Raw genomic sequence first — 19043 nt, forward strand, 5'->3', positions numbered from 1 at the left:
GTGGAGAAAAGTGCGTGCCATTGTAGAATCGCTAAATTAATATGTTTTGTTTTAGAGAAACTCGTGCTGCTTTGTTTTAGTTGTGTGCTATTTTATATTCCAATATCTTTGTTGTGTCTATAGGAAATGTCATTAGTAAACATAATTTTAATATAATTTACCATGTTTTTTTTTGTGTGCATCAGATTCAGAACGAAAACGTGTAAATCTAGGAAAAGAAAAAGAAACCCCAGTATACGGGGTATATATCTCCCAATTGATACGATATTCCCGTGCTTGCATTTCCTATCATGATTTTCTTGATAGAGGTTTGCTGCTCACAAGGAAGCTATTAAACCAAGAGTTCCAAATGGTGAAGTTGAAATCATCCCTTCGTAAATTTTACGGACGCCATCACGAGTTGGTTGACCGTTATGGAATAACCGTTTCACAAATGATATCGGATATGTTCCTTACGTCGTAACTACAATCCCCTTCCCTTTCATGAATATGACCTACCGAATTAGACTATTTACCGGATTTGTAATCACTTAAGCAACACGACGGGTGCCACATGTGGAGCAGGATCTGCTTACCCTTCCGGAGCACCTGAGATCACCCCTAGTTTTTGGTGGGGTTCGTGTTGTTTATTCTTTAGTTTTCTATGTTGTGTCGTGTGTACTATTGTTTTTCTGTTTGTCTTTTTTATTTTTAGCCATGGCGTTGTCAGTTTGTTTTAGATTTATGAGTTTGACTGTCCCTTTGGTATCTTTCGTCCCTCTTTTAATAAATAGTAATAGTGTGACGTTACAGTAATGGTGACATTTTATATAATCCTCAAATAGCTTTCTAATTCTTAAAAGTAACATTTAATTGGAAAAAAACAAGACAAATTGACCTTTTGGAAATAATTGTTGTATTGGGTTTGTTTTTTAAGATGGATGTAATTTACTTTCAAGCCAGTTGAATTAATCAATACTGACTCCATACGGCAAGTATAACAGAAGTTGTATCAGAGTGTTAGAAGTAAAAGTTTTGAATATGCAGGATAAAATAGTCGTTTTGTGGTATTTCATCTCGCTTTGAATGACGACTTGATTTTTTCCAAACAGGTCAGTTTGTTTAAATTATATTTTTTTTTTTAAATTTGCAGAATATATCTGTTCGATCTATTCTAAGTACGATAATTATATGCTTCGTGATCTGCTTAGGTTTAAATAGATATTCTTACTTAAATTATCATTATAAGAATGATTGTTATTAATACTTTATCATTATTTATAGATCGTTATTACTTAAATTTTCATTTTTATGAATAATATCATTATCGAGCAAATTGTTTTTTTATATGTCTTAAGCCTTTTTAGTCTATGAAGTATCTTGCCGGCTCCTTTGATCATACTGTCCGTTTTTATTTTAGAATTGGAATAAAAGCAATCTTTCCAACTTTCTTGTGAACTATAACAATTCGTGCAAATTCAATCGACACTAAAAATTAATAAAAACCTTCACTTTTACCAAATGTATCTTGAAGACATATCGATTTGTTTTTGAAGCGGTTATTAGAAGTGTAAAAGCAAGGTTTTGTGTCTAAAGAGATCATAAGCAACTTAGTCAAAATAACACTAGGTCAAATTAGCGTGGGGGAGATTTATTCAAAATTTTAGATTTACAAATTTTTTTGTTAAGTATCTGTAACAATTAATGTCAGTGATGCAGTATTGACTACTGGGCTGATGATGCTATCTAGTGGTGAAGTATTGATTACTAGGCTGATGATGCTATCTCGGACTAGCAATCCGCCAGCAACGGTGTCCGTCCAGTGCACGAAACAACTGGATCGTTTAAAATCCAGTATTTGGTATTAGGAATCAAGACGAACATTGACGGAATTCAAATTGAAGAATTCGAAGTACTTATTTTCATATCAATTGTTTACACTCGATGCCTATTATTATAAAGCCATTCATCACAATTCACATTGTTCCTTCATCATGTTTATTATTTTGTTGTTTGAAATATGTATAACGTTAGATTTCAGACAAGTGATTAAAAATAGCTTTCAGATGTTTAAATAGCGTTACAAGTTCAATCCTAATGCCATTGATGAATTAATAATGGTTATACAAATTATAAATTCAAGATGCTTTTAATTTTGGCATTGTAGAAAACAATGTATTCAAGTAGAAAAAGGAATGACCAAACATCTTAACTTGACTCCACGGCCCATTGGGTTTACCATTTACATTATGTTTTATATCTGCGTTCGTAACTGATTTCTATGTAAATCGTGTACTTTATCAAATCGACTTGCTCTAACTATGGTCATTTCATTGCAAATGACAAGTAATTGATTGTCCGTCGACTTTAAATTATGTTCAATTTGGATCCATAAAGGGATATGTAACCGTAGATTTTTTTTAATTCAAAAGATATAACAATGTATAACCTTTGGTTCAATAATGACACGTTTTCTTGAATTTTTGCTAGTACTTTTAATATGTATCTTTTTTTTAAGCCGGCAACAAGGGAGGGATTAAATATTGTAATGCTGAAAACACAAACAAATTCTTAATTTAGAATAATAGGGTGTTATGATTGCCTTTAAGACAACCCTCCACCAAAATTCAAATGACGCCGTTTTTTTAACAAATTTAGGTTAACATGTAAAGATATATCCACGACAATATGTTTGTTTACAGTTTTCAACCGACAGTTTATCGAGATAGAGATTTTCGAATAATGGGGGGCCTTATATAAAACAATATTTTTTACAACCAATTTGAAGTTTTTGAAGTTTTTTAACCATAACTTATTCTTCCATATATATTTAATGTACTTTGAATGAAAAGAAAAGTTACAAAAAGCCTACAACATGAGTATAAAATGGTCTTAGGCCATGTACGACTGATAATTATTTAGAGTCAATTATATGAGATGTTACAAGAAGTTTGATTGCACAAAGACTCTTGAATTTAAATTTGTATGCAGACAATATGGTCTGATGCACAGTTTTTAAACTTTTTAATGGAAAAGTTTCATGTGGTTTTAGTCTCAAGTGGCATACCTTTAAACCACTTACTATCCGAAAGAAGATACTTAAGGTTGTATATGAAATGAATAAGGTGCAATGATCATTGTAAAGTGCTTTTTTTTAAAATACATTTTGAACATTTTCTCTGTGATACTCTACTTTTTCTCTAGATTCAGAGTTCACAAATGCATGAAATGGTTAATAAAATTTGAATCAAGCATAAAAACACAAATATTAAAACATAAAAACCTGTCAGATAGAAAGTCAGCTTGTCTTAAAGCATAAAAATTGTTGATTATATTTTGTAATATCTGACCAAATGATACCCTCAACATGAAAAATGGCGATTAATAGACTGATATGAATAGAGGCAGCAGTAGTATACCCCTGTTCAAAAGTCATAAATCGATTGCGAGTAAACAAATCCGGGTTACAAACTAAAACTGAGGGAAACACATCAAATATAAGTCGAAATTGTAGACTCCACTTGTATACGTTTGTCGTTTCGTGATTGGGTTCTATTTAATGTCTATTTTCTTCAAAGTTTTCAATGAATTTAAAAAGGATCTCGTTTCATCTGTATAGTTCACGGTCGTTTTCACTTTAGAAAAAAGAAGAATGAAACAAAAAGAAAACTAATTATTCATGTTATTCCATTGCATTTTTTTTTCAAGTAGATAAAATTAAAAATATTATACATTGTTTTACAAATCTATCAAATAAAACTCATTTGATTAATAGTTAGTTGTAACCAATGCATCATTATGGTCGGTCTTTACATAGTTCCTGTTGTAAGGTCTTTGTGGTACTGTGTCGTCCTCATTAACAAAACAAAAACTATTACATGATTTTCTTTTATACAGGAAACAATTTACAGTATGGAATATTACAACAATACAACGACACATAGTAATCACAGCAATGGAACAAGTACTATATCAGATCATTATAAGGTCAGTTTAAACGAGCGTCAGTATCCATCTTGAATATCACAAAAATGTAGACAGAAACTGCAAATAATAAGCAAAACAGAGTCTGTAAAAATATTAAGATGGTTAAAACCACCAATTGACTCCTTCCAGGAGTTATTGCCCTTGAATGGCATAGTTTTTCTAATTTTGATGTTGCTACATCGTTTCAACCTTTAATATTATTATTAAATTCAACGAGAGTCAAACGATCGAAATTGTCTATTGACTATTGTTGACCAAATATTTACGTACATGAACAACACGATTGGTGATCCATGTAAAGCAGGATCTGCTTAAACTTCAAGAGCACACGAGGTCTCTCTTGATTTTTTGTGGGGTTCGCATTGAATAAGAGGATAAAATGTAAACAAAGTCTACAAAATGTTGAAAAAAGTAAAATCATAAAAATACTGAACTTCGAGTAAAATTCAAAACGGAAAGTCCCTAATCAAATGGAAGAAATCAAACGCTCAAACACATTAAACGAATAAACAACAACTGTCATATTCCTGACTTGGTACAGGCGTTTTCTTATGTAGAACATGGTGGATTAAACTTGGTTTTGAAAACTGATACATTATAAGTTTGAAAATGGCTTAAAAGGAGAACACGCTACTTAAAATAAATTTATGTGAATTTCTTTCTAACCGTTTAGGGGTGTTCCATCCAATTGAGCTCTCGACTCTTTGATAAATTATGTATTTTGATTTATCTTGACTATTATCTATATACAAATATATCAATTTATCGCTACGATATAGTTCATTGCACCGATGCAGCTAAAAGCAATCATCAATCAATCAAACAATATATCACGTTGTCATGTATATTTGTCTGTTAGTTTATTGTGTTCACATATGGAACAACAAATATCACTCCATAACTTATTTTAATAAATTTCATTGAGGGAAAGGAACTGAATTTCTTAATTCTAAAAGTGATCGATAGCTTTCTTTTCCATTTTATTATAAACCAATTACCCAAGATAAGGAACATTTTAAACCGTGTGATTTGAAAAAAATGCCAAACAGTGCTTTTGTGGTGTTGTTTTGTACTTTAAATTTAAAATTCGCACCATTTAAGTACCAATAATAACCCAAAAAGCAATACTACATATTTAATATTTGTCAAACATGCATATATGCAGACGTAAGGGAAATCAAATTTGATAAAATTTTGAAACGCAGCCAAACTGTCTATCAAATGATGCTTGTTTAACACTTATATTGAATGTCTACAAAAAGTTAGTGTTGACAAGATTGATTATTGCTTTTAAACAAATGACAAACTCTCACGAAAGTTATGGGCAATTCTGTTTTTTTTTTATCAACCGTTAAACAGAATTGTTGCAAGATTACAAAATGAATCTTTTGTCAGTCTTTTTTTCATTTATTACTTGCCTTTTATTTATGTTTAATATATATTAATGTTTTGGAATAAATGATAAATATTTGCCAAAATACTACATTTTATAATGTTTACCTTGAACAAATATAATAATAAGAGTCCTAATCGAATTTTTCAAAAGTTACATATTTGTAACATCGTGACAAAAAAGAAAATTCATTAATTTCGTATGCATAAAAACGTAATTTAAAACAAGGACTTTGTTATTATTGTGGTTTTTTTTTTGGTTTTTTTTGTTTTGTTGTTTTTTCTAACAAAAATTTTAACATATAGTTTTTTTTTTTTATAAAAATCAATACTTCAATACATACTCAGGCTGACTATTTATATTTTGAGAACACGCGCATTGTCATTTAACATGCATCTATAACTGTACATCTGTATGAACCAAAAAGTCAATGACAAGCAATCCAGTTATACAAACAACCTTGACATATTTAGAGGTCAAACACATTCATCACGCACATGTTACTATTTCGTTTAAGGTAAAGGTTGGCGCCTGTTAAAACGTTTAAACACAAGGCAGCACTCGCACCCGCAAAGTGGAAAGTTATTAATATAAGTTGCAAAACTTGTTTCCCAATCCACTATAAATAAATATGTTTAAACTAATAAGAATAAAGGTTATGTAGGGTTTTGCAATTTTTAACATAGCGAAATCGGCATAGCGTCAGCACATAGGTTACTATACATGCCCATTTACGTTGGCGGCATGTTTTAACAGCCATTATTATGTACATCTCTGAGTCTGCGCTAAGAAAAAAAGATATATCGATAATATTATCACGGTGTTGTTTACAGAGCGAAAGAAACAAGTCATATTAGAATTTCGGTTTAATTTCACAGGGCGTACCTAGATATATTGTTAAAACCGTTTCCTCAAATAACAAACACGTACGGTATGGTAAAAGACAACCACACACAAGGTTACTGACTAAGTACCGGCACATCAACATATGACAGAGAAGACTAGCGTTATGAAATCTCAATCTCGCTGTTTCAAATTTTAGGAAGGCTTATGTTTGATTTGTCTGGTCTTGATGTTGTCCACAATGTGAGATCAAGCGGATTCTCTATTGCAATTTCATGGACCAAATCTGATCCAGTACTTTATAAAAAAAACATTTCATGCATGAACCTGTGTATGCTTAATCATATTTTATCTATTATCGGGTAATTATCGAAAATAATCCCTTCAAAAAAATCTCAATACCTTACTTTACATCAATTCAACAAGTATTGATGACATTTTATTGATCACAATGTGTAATCTGATTATCAACTAATATGAAATATGTGTATTAACTATGTAAGATGTGTATTAACTTTTTAATATTAGTACTGACTACTATTTTGTTTTGTAGGTGATTTTAAAATGGCTATCATTTGTGATTTTCCTTGGTATAACAGCATTCAATACACTTGTTATCGTGTTGTTACTATCACGGAAGAAGAAGACGAGGATGGGATTTTTCGTTACTAACCTTGCAATATCAGGTATAACTATTATTTCGTACTTCTTCGCCGAATGATGCCTTATTTGTATATACATAACGACGGGTGATACATGTGACGCAAGATCTCCTTTCGGACACTTCAGATCACTCGTTTTGTTAAAGGGTTTTTGTTTGTTTTCTTTGCTGTGTTTTGTATACTGCTTATTTTTTTTCTGTCGGTTTTTGTGCGGTTTTTTTTTTTGTATGTCATTGTTTTGAGTTTGTATTCGACATATGACATGTATGAGTTTGAATTATTATTTGATATTCAATAGACTATCTTTTAATACAACAATATGATGTGAAACAATGCATTTTTAATTTACTAAAAGTGTGGGAAGATGATTCCTAACATCTTGAATATCTGAAATCAAATATTCGTTATGTTAATTACAAAAGAGAGGCGAAAGACTCCAAAAAGGACATACACAATCATTAAAAATGAACTAACAGAGCCATGGCAATAGAATAAAACGACCAAACCACACATGGAAAACTAAAGACTAATCAAAGCATCAAAGATCTGTTTACAACGTTAACTTGATAATCTTTGAGAATGAATGTATTTAAAGAACCAGTAAATCTACATGGATCTTTTATTAAGTTCGAGATATCAAGAAAATTTCACCGTTAAATTGATATATTATCTATACAAATATTTAGTAAATAACTAAGCTACGATAGCAAATAATCAATTGTTATAGAATCTGTGTCTTGATAATTTACCAATGATACATGTATGGTGTTGAAATTAAAGATATCACTACCGACATGAAAAGGTGAAAGAGTTGGGAAATATACACGCACTTCAAAGGGTCCAAAGGAACATTCTCGTTTAAAATAGGAACAATTAAAGTATAGGGTTCCCTTTTGTAACAATGATATACGGCGAATCAAGAAAAAAATCATCATTATATGACGTGACAACATGTCGATGATCCAATAAAAACGCTTTCAATTTGGTTTTACTAGGACGAGCCATGCAAACAGTTTTAATGTAGTAAGATGAAGCCAGAACTTAGGTACACACCTAAAGCCATTAAATCATTACCATAATCGAAAACAAATATGTTACATACTGATACAGGACACAACATCTTTTCATATTCTTGACAAAACGGAAAGCAAAGAAACACTACTTTGGAGGTGTTCTAACCGAAACCTTCAATATGGACTATTGCTAACACATCACTGCAATAGCAAGGTATTTCTAAATATCCTCGGAAAATGAAAAACGGAAAGTCCGTTATCAAATGGCAATACCAAAAGCTCAATAACATCAAACAAAAGGAAAACAACTGTGATATTCCTATAGATAGTTTGCGTTGGCAATGTGAGATTAGGATGTTATGATATAATTGTGAATATCGGTCCGGTTTTAATCCCTTTATCAAACAAAATATAGTCGGCTTACACCTCTGGCTGATATTCAAGTGGGATTATATCAGTGTTAGATAAGGGTATTATAATGTACGGTATCTATTACTTGCTGTTTAATTGTAATTTTAAAGTTGACGCTTTTCCTTCAGTTTTTGTTTGTAACACGAGTTACTTTCAGTTAAATCGATTTATTACTATTTGACAGCGGTATATTGTTATTGCGATTATTTATAACAATTCGCTTTGGGAATTACAGCAAGATATATTTAACAAGTGCTTTTCTCCGACATATGGTTTTCAAAATTTTTAAAATACGGATCGATTCTAAAATTGGAAGGATAATAAATGGCACAGAAAATCGAGGTACGAAGAAAACGTTTAAAAAAACATTTGCATTACAAAGAAAATTCATATTTAAGAAAGATAAAGATATGAAATTTTCTTTTCCGGAAAGGAAACCATTTTACGACCCCAACATAAGTATCTTGGTGTTTTGTACCATTCGAATATTTATCAACCCTACAAAGCAATAGACCATTTTCATATTACCAACTTTTGACTCCGGGTTCTACAATTTTTCGACAGGTTACCTACTCTGTGGTATGACATTCAGGTACTCAGTCAATTACGATCAACCAAAAAAGGTAAAATCAAATATATATCAAATTACTATTTTCCGATGATTAAGTCATGTATAGAAAGCATGTAAAATTGTACCGATCAAAATCTTGAATTTACTTATTCATTTTATTGGCATTGCCCTTGCTTGACCCAGTACCAGGATGTCCTACCACAGAGAAGGTAACTTGTCGAAAAATATTAATTTCGGAGTCAAAAGTCGCTAATATGAAAAGTTGACTATTGATATTTTTTCTAATTGTAACCTTTTTTTATTTACAGATCTCTGTCTTGGACTCTTTTACGTTTTTCCCGAGTTGGTATTCAGCAAATTTGGAGTTCCCTGGAATAAATATGTCTGCTATATAGTGTACGCATTTTTTTCACAGTGCGCAGCTTATGTATCTATATATGCGATAGTTGTGATGTCTATAGATAGACTCTACGTTATTGTAAGACCGTTATCTGTAGCCACTAAAGGACAAAAATATCGATTTGGTTTGGCATCAATTTCTTGGATTACTGGAGCAGTTCTTGCTATACAGTACGTTGTTCACATTAAGTCGTTGAAGACATCATGTTATCATTTTATTCCATACAAGGAGGTGAGTTTTAGAGAAAAATAGATCTGATGGAATTCGTGTTGTTCTAATTTTACTTAATCTGTAAGTATTTTGTGAACTAATTATGTTTTTACTTTTAGGTAGGTCATTGCGTTGGTTATAGGATTTTCCATACTTGTTTTTGATCGTACCTCGTAATCTTCTCCCACTTCCTGCAAATGTGGAAAGCTTCTTCTTACAAAGACTATATCACCTTTAATAAAAGTAAAATATTAACATAGTTTTGCCTTTTACAAAGACTATTCTCTCATTTATCCTCGGTTGGATCTTTAGAAATAAACTAGACCAAACAAAGCAATTATAATCTTCTAGATATAACAGAACGATATAATTAATTGAAATGAAAAACAAAGTATTTAGTGTGTATATATGAAAGCATAAAAAAACAATACATAACAAAATACAAAAATAAGGAGATGTGGTAAGAATAACAATGGGACCACTATCCACCAAAGTTCAAATGAAGTGGATACAATCAATTATAGGCTACCATATGGCCTTCAACAATGAAAAAAAACATTCTGTATGATCGGTTATAAAAGGTCCCCACATAAAAAAATATGAAACAAATTGAATTGAGAAAACTAACGGCATATTTATAATATAACAATTTACAAAAAAACTGCATACACGAAACAACGACAATACGTTCACTTGACAGTTTCTTCACCTGTGGCGATTATATAAAACTGTGGCGAATTTCATCTAGTTTTACAATCAGTAAAAAGTTTAACTATTCCCTTCTATATCAAATATCCTCAATATTCGTTTAACTTTCAAATTGTTCAATGAAATAAATTGACTGTTCTATATATATATCAAACAACTCTAATAGATGCGGCTACATTTATGCTTACATAGATCATTTGAACTTTTTTGCATATATTCCAAGATGGTCTTTTATTTTTCAGGCAATGATCTATATTGATACTTCAATAATGATAATAATTCCAGTAATTGTAATCGTTATATGTTATACTGGTATAATAATAACAATCCGTAGACGGGAAAAACGTGGATTTATTCCGGCAAACAGAAGCGATACAGGTAATAATCGTCAATTGATTTGTCATCCTAATTTGTTTATACACAGTGCATATTCCCTTTACTCAGAATGGCATACTTTGAATGACAAACATGTCTTACTATTATAAGCAAATTATTCGATATTATTCATCTATAAACTTTGACCAAATCAGAAACTCGAATTCTGTTATCAGTGTTCCCAATGTCCGTTTTGCTCAACAAATCATACAATTGAATATCACAGCTTTACTGACATGACCTTAAAAATATCTCTATTATAATTTAGAATTTTTTAAATACTAAGGCTTTTCTACCTAAGGAAAAGTTTACCTTATCTGTATTTGACAAAACTTTTAGGAATTTTTGGATCTCAATGCTCTTGTAATTCGTACTTTATTTGGCCTTTTAAACATATTTCGATTCGTAGGTCACTGATGAGTCTTTTGTAGACGAAACGCGCGTCTGGCGCAAATATAAATTTTCAACTCCTGTAACTATGATGAGTTTTGTTTTTCCCTAGATAGTGGTAGGGATAGAAATATAACACAAATCTTTTTCAAATGTCATGTATTTTTCCCCATGAAAATGCAAATTTAAACATAGTCTAAGTACATGAGTCTATACAATCTATAAGAGGACTTGTGTTTGCGGGACATTGATAAAATATTACCCATATTCATCGAATACAAAGCGTGGTTTTATTTATCATCTTAATGTCATCTCGAGGCAAACAGTTTATGATGTGTGCCTTTATTGGAAGAGTTCCAATTACGCAGCCCGGTTATTCGTAATAACGATACAAATGAAGGGTTTTAGAATGTGTAATACTAGGTTGATATCTAAGTAAATATTTTCATTTTTATATTTTCTACAGATAAAATAATTCCAAAGGAGAGGGTGATTTCAAATGCAAAAATCAAGACCATAAAGCTACTCCTAGTTGTTGTGTGTGGCAAGTGACTATTTATATTTTGCATTGAATATACTCAGAATGAAAATACTAAAGGTACAAATGAAAACATAACTAGCAGAAAACTACGTCGACTAAACATTCAAAGCGAAAAGACATACGGGGTATTTAGTTCCGTCCTTAGATCTTGATCAGGGTATTAGTGCACACAAGAACGCAAAAACAAATCAAAACCTCTATTACTTCCAAATAAAAGACACACACAAAGGTACAAGTAAAGAGAAAATAATACAGCATCAATGAATGCAGTTACTGAAAGCAAACTCAAAGTACTTTTCCTGATTCTTCGATATCAATATTAACCATCGATTTTATACCAATAGCTTTAATTCAGCAATGAACAAATAAATTCATTAAATTTTTATGCGAAATTATATTAAACGATTTATGTTTTACATCTTATACAAGCGCTTTAGTTCTAATGTAATGGATGCAGGGATGAAATATGAATTTATAGATGAGAAGCTGTGTTTATTTAGCAATTGTGGTGCTCGATTCAAAAATAGTTGAAAGTCGAAATTACTTACTTAGTTGATGAGTTCATTTTTTTCGCGTCTACAAACGTTAACTAATAAATAAATGGCTAGTGTTTAGTTCATTCGCATTTTTTATTAGTAATTTTTTTCTGGTATCAGCTATTTAAATATTCATCTGGAAAGGTGTACCTTACATTTTGATAGTCAATTCTTTCATTTTCCTTTTAAAATTCTATACAATGATAAGCGACACCCTTATTTATAATCAAATTTCTTAATGATTTTAACTTTCTTTTTCAGTTTATATATTATGTTGGACGCCGATATTTGTAGATGCATATTTACAGTTTTATGCAGATATAAAAGACGGACTGATATATAATGTGTTGTATACATTTGCACCATTGAACAGTTTTGCAAATCCATTAGTGTTTTTGATATTTAATTTCAAGATGTTTCGATCAAAAAAGAAAAAGATTGTTTCTCATTTAATGCACATGAATACAGTGAAAACTTCATTAGGATCAAAACGTTAGGAGTTCTATTAAAATGAATTATTCATTTAGCAATAATGCAATTTTAAAGAAATGGACAAAGCCTAAACATATTTTATTTTGTTATTTGACTATACCAAAGGATGAAGAATCCTTAGGAATAAACTCATTAATCGATCACTAATTGGCAATAATAAAGCAAAAGAAAAGAAAAACGACAACAAAAAAAGCAGACGCACAAAATAAAACATGGAAAAATTACTGAAGAATGAGTAACACGAATCCCACCAAACAACCGCTGGTGATTTCATTCATACATTGTTACAAAAAGAACATTTATTATATATTAGGTTTTTTATATAACCTGTATTCTGAACAAAATCATAACAAAGACGTATTTGTAATTTGTTTATCCATTTAACACCTTTCGTGTGATTTGAAGTGGAGTGGGATTAAAGTATTTCAATACAAGATTGTTTTAATTGTTTTAATAGAATTTTTTGTCAACAATAAAAATAATTAACTAATAATATAATCATGATAATGGTAAATTTATTTGCTATGTATTTGAACTTTACAAGTCTGCAATATTGAAAGAATAAAATATTGAAGTGCAATGACTTTTTGAAATACGATTCGCTTTTTCTTGCACACGATTGTAGTCGAAACAACTTGATTGAAATATATCAATCAAAATCATTGTAAATAGATAATAAGGTGTGGTATGATAACCAATGATACAACTTTCCACCAGAGACCAATGGCGTAGAAGCTAGCAACCACAGATCACAACTCGTACTTCAACAATAAGCAACGCCAATATCGTGTAGCAAGTCATTAAATGCCCTTACATGACAAACTATAATCAATTCAATGTAGAAACATCAACAGCCAAATTTGTAACAAAAAAACTAAACGAAAAGAAAATATTACACACATCGACAAAAAAACATCCACTGAACTACATGCTCCTAAGCCGGAACAGGGACAAACGGATTGCAGCGGGATAAATAAAGGCAACAGTAGTATACCGCTGTTCAAACTCATAAATCCATGGACAAAAAACAAAATCGGGGTAACAAATTAAAACTGAGGGAAACGCATAAATATAAGAGGAGAACAACGACACAACACTACAATGTAACTAACACACACAGAAACGGACCAAACATCAGACAACATCCCAAGAGAATAACAAATATAACATCAAAACCAAATACATGAATTTGGAATAGACAAGTACCGTGACACGTCTTATCGCAATGTCAATTTACACTCAAAAATAAGAGAAAACAAACGACGCAACGTTAAATTGTAACACACACAGAAACGAACTATAATATAACAATGGCCATATTCCTGACTTGGTACAGGACATTTTTAAAGGAAAAAACGGTAAAACATGGTTTACGGGCGCACAACCCACCCACCCCTAAAGGGGACTGTAATGCATAAGCAAATTGATGAAACATAAATGTTAGCCTGCAAAGAGTTGTCCAATCAAATGTACATGAAACACGCACAACCTATTATAAAGACTTAAGATACAAAGTACTAATTTGAGAGTACTCGCAGTTCACGAAAGCTAGCCCAAAGATAACAGCAACCAACACAAACAAAATGTATCATAGACTTGCATGGTTTATGATAGGTAAAACGCTATAATATAATTGAATCATCATTCGCGATCATGTGTAGATAAACAGAATGATAATTTCGTAGTGATGTTATGTAGGAAGAAATATAATTACATTAAAATGGATATAAACATTTGATAACTCATGGAAATATAGATTCATACGCTGTAACAGGTGTGTAACACAATTTCACCAATCGCGACAATTCAATTTTAATATTTAAAGTGCGAGGCTAGCCGAGCTTCCTAAATGATTAAAATTTAATTGTCGAAAGTTATAGTGTCGGAATCTGTTTCTCTTATGATTGTTATCCTTCCTTTTCAAAAATTTGCAGAAAGTTGTGTTCGGTATATGTGCCGTCATCAGGCATAGTTGCCTTTTCCCATGACGTCACACTAGGAAAATTCAAAAGAAACCAAGACAGTTTGACGTCATAATTAAATTTCGACCAATAATGTGCGGAGAACAGATATTTCACTTGTGAGGATAATATCTTTCTCACACCGATCACGAAATGTGATACTGCTCTTGAAGGGAAATGAATATTCTCAAATTGCACTTCTTATAATTTGCATTGTGTCTAAATGATTGTTCATGTACATGTGTATTCGTCTGCTGAAACAAAAGAGCCGCATTACGTGTCAAATTATCCAATTGGGTATTTAGCAATGTTTCATACATATTAGAATAGACAATTCAATAAAACATGTGTCATACAACATCGTTCAGATTTTCATAAGACAATATGCTGTCTATATTTGACGATTGATATTAATTTTTTTACATAATTGTTTTCTTTAACCCTTCAAGAGTATGTATTTCAAGTAGCTCTTATATTTTTTTAAATTATTGATTTTGAGAACATATCTCTTATTATCCAATTCAGCATTTGATATGACAACAGACGCCTAACGTGTTTACATTTATAATTAAGCACAATTTAAACATAACTTTGCGTTAAACAAAAAGATGTTTTACGGTTTAATTTAATAACCGATGGTTCATCCCACCGCTATTGAACATTACTTTTTCTAAACGTAATGAAATGGAAAAAAAAAACATAATCTTTTATTGAATGTTGAGATTAATTACAGAAATAGAAAACAAATATGCCCGTGTCACACTGTCCCGATTTTTACGCCGATGGCAACACGATTATGGAAATTTTCAAAATCGGGACTGATCGTATCCAGATCGGGCTATTCGTAGTGCAATCTTTAACCATCGTAGAACCATCGGCTACTTTTTCTAGCCTTCGGGGACAACTTCGGGAAGGGTTCTAAAATTTTTAACATGTTAAAAAATCCCCGAAGGTGCGTCCGATGTTGAGGGTTCGTATTGAGTTCGTATCACCATCCTCATCATCGTAATGTCACCGGGAATGCATCTTTGAACATCGTATTGCATTCGTGTTTCCATCGTTTCAATCGGGCAGTTTTGACATTACGATGTCTACACGAATGAATCACGAAGCTACCCGAAGGTCTTATGATGGCAACACGACTTCGTGAAGACCTCGTAATCCCGTCGTGTTGCCATCGAATAAAAGTACGAAGGCGACAAGATGGAACTACGACGGCAATAAATCCAGCTAAATGTAAGTTAATTTTCGCGCTAAAATACATTTAAAGTGCCATGCGCAATATGCACTGGTCAGTCTAATACGACAGTTAAGAAAGACGTTCACAAAACATGGAGCTCATATCATATGATTCTATGAGAACAAGAAATGCGACAGCGTTGTTTCTATTAATTCAAATGGAACAAGAAGAGCAGCTATTACAGGCTCAGGATTTACTTTTACAAGTAAAATATTATTTTTTGTCAATTTTTCATATCAAGTCACATAATGAAAATCATAAACGCGCCTCGTACACAAACACTACAGGTACACGTACATGTATATAGGGAAACCAACTTTTTCTTCATTATTCTGATTTTTTATGTATCGTATCAGTTGTTGTCACACGAATGTTTACTCCATAACCATAATTTTGTTTTCTATATGTCATATTTTGCCGCATTTGTTGCTCTCCGCACATCCTTCCTTTTGTCTATATTATTATGATATTCTCCTGGAAAGAACTCTTTTTGAATAAAAGGGATCAACGAACCCATTGCAGTTTTTTTTTTACCTTACCTTTAAGATAGATTATCTAGAATAGTGCACACATTTTACTGTTCAAGTGAACAATATCATATATATTCAATATTGATCAAACAATTTAAAATGCTTGAAGCCTTCGGCATATAATTTAAATGCACCGTTAGCTGTACACGACGTCTTTTAGACATCGTATGGCCATCGCGCCATCATCGTAATCCATCGTGTAGCCTTCGTAATCCATCGTGTAGGCTTCGGCTGAGATATGAAGCTTAAATACCCGTCTTCGGTTAACCTTCGTATGTCCATCTTTTGCTATCGTATATAATTTCGGCAACATCGTATAGACTTCGTTATTCATCGTACTTGCTTCGGTCACTTTTTGGTATTTTAACGAGATCGGGACCAACTTCGTACGAACTTACAATTTTCGCATTCGGGTGTCCATCGTATATAAAAATCGGGACAGTGTGATACGGGCAATAGAAAAAGCATACACGATACCAACTGTATTGCACCAGGTGTGCATTTCGACAATTAAAGTCTCTTCAGTGATGCTCGAGGCCAAAATATTAAAAAAAATAAATCTTAATTTAAACGTCGAAGAGCTTATCAAACCAAAAGTTTCTAAAGTTAAACCAAATCCGGACAAGGATCCAGCCATTTGCACGACAGAGAAAGTTGTAAAGTAACAGTTCTGACGATTAAAAGATGATATTAAGCATAAGACTGATATCATGTCTATATTGTCAATAAAGACACAAACACATATCATTGGTCAACCTATCGTGATGGTTTAGAAAAATTACATGCTTTTCGGTGTACATGTCGCAACAATATACATATGAGTTAGTGTATATAAGCTAACGTGGTATCCCTGTATCAAATAACTTTAAAAGATACTAACACATTTTTTTTCAACAATTAACATACCGCATAGTCAGCTATAAAAGGCCACGAAATGAATATGTTTGATGACAACATTGGTATTTCAAATAAAACTATGGCAACGTTGATGCATTATTACCCTCCTCTATTTTCCAAAAAGATGAGGGATATCTACCATTTGTAATGATCATATGATCATATTGCAAGAATTTCAAGCCTGCCATTTTTATGACATCATATACTAGGTAGAATGGGAAATTAACTAAAAATACCTATCTTATATTTTTACATTTTGTATTATCCTAAATTAAATTAAATGAAAAAGACTTGGATAATGCCTGAACATAATTTCAGCCAGCAAAAAGTATAAAAAAGACTGCTAACAATAAGTGTGAAATTATTTATTGGGGTACGAAGTGGGATTTATTTACCCGAAATTAAACATACCCCGGACGACCTTTGATGACGTGAATTCTCAAAAGCAAAAGTCCCCTTTTCACCACATTAAATTCTTTGCAAATGGATATTGACCCATCATATCAGGAAATGAAACGACTTTATAATAATGTACCTCACTAACAAAACGGAAAGGTAGAATAACATTATAAATCAACCGCATTAAGTGGCCGGTAAATGAAAATTGGTAACATAGCTGTCATAAAAAGGTAACGCCAATTGGAAATGATTCGTATTATGATTTGAAAAGAAAAGAATTCCTGACGAACAAAATCATGAAAATTGTATTTTGAAAATTCTGCGCTAATTTTCTTATTCAGAACAAAAAAGGGAAATTGAAATATTGTGATTTTAAATACGGTCAGAATGCCTGCCAAACGAAATTGTATTTAGATTTTACTGCCACTGTCTTTTTTTCATTTTTTCATTGAATTGTTCAGCTATAACATAAGCACTTTGGTAAGGACTTCTTGTCTTTTGCAATGGGCTGTCTAATGCATCAGAGATGCAATATAAAACAACAACAACACACTTATTGTAATATTAAGTAGAAGGAAAATGATCTACATCTGTAAATATAATCATATCGATGTGTATTGGTTACTGGAGGCGTTTTATTCAGAGTCATGCAACTCATCAGTCATTTTTATATATTTATAATATTAGGTAGAATGGGAAATCAACAAAAAATACCTATCTTATAAATATATAAGTGCTTGTAAAGTAATAGCTAATTGCATAGCATGGATCATTAAAATACAGAATTTCAATTTGGCCGTTTATTGTCTCGTTTGAATTATTTTACATTTGTCATTTCGGAGCCTTTCATAACTGACTATAATAAAAGGATTGTGTTGGCACACTTACCCTAACACTGTTTGTTCCTGTATCAATTTAGGCTATCTTGATCCCTTATTGTTACTTCTTGTTTGTCTTGTTTTTGCGTCTTTTTCATATTTTCATTGCAGTTGAATATTTGTTGTTTGTAATATCTGATATACTTTCTATATTTAAAAAGAAGATGTTGTATGAATGCCAATGAGACAACTCTTCACAAGAGACCAAATGACACAGAAATAAACAACTATAGGTCACCGTTTAATTATAAACACTTTAATGTCTTGCTTCCTTAATAAAATAATTTAATGATATGAAAACAAAGGGTATGGGGTGTCTATCCATGACACAAAATCAGTACATGAACATAAAAGCACAAAAAGCAAACGTTGAAAGGCTTAAATAAGTAAACATTTTTCGCAATTTTAGTGAATATATAAGACTAGTATAGATCATAGATTATCGGGTTCTCTACACATTGATATCGTAATATATCAGCCGCGAACCACAATGTGAACTTTTTTTGGCGAGTGAGCGCAGCTAACGAGCTAAAAAAAAACTTCACATTTTGCCGAGCGGCTGATATTTTACGATATCTATACGAAGAAAACCCGATTATCTGTTTATCGTTCTATGAATGGTATTTT

At 31.7% G+C, this 19043-nt stretch overlaps 1 protein-coding gene across 1 annotated transcript; it reads left to right on the top strand.

The window, feature by feature from the left end:
* Positions 1-957: 957 nt before the first annotated feature.
* On the top strand, positions 958-13008 carry LOC139503764 (cardioacceleratory peptide receptor-like). The gene is made up of 7 exons (XM_071293640.1): positions 958-1091; positions 3877-3966; positions 6756-6888; positions 9168-9490; positions 10420-10555; positions 11409-11486; positions 12281-13008. Exons 2-7 carry the CDS (start codon positions 3892-3894, stop codon positions 12514-12516), a joined length of 981 nt encoding a protein of 326 aa, XP_071149741.1. The 5' UTR covers positions 958-1091; positions 3877-3891; the 3' UTR covers positions 12517-13008.
* Positions 13009-19043: the final 6035 nt, after the last annotated feature.

The sequence above is a fragment of the Mytilus edulis genome, chromosome 14 (assembly GCF_963676685.1).
Source record: "Mytilus edulis chromosome 14, xbMytEdul2.2, whole genome shotgun sequence".
In the NCBI taxonomy this organism is placed as follows: Eukaryota; Metazoa; Mollusca; class Bivalvia; order Mytilida; family Mytilidae; genus Mytilus; species Mytilus edulis.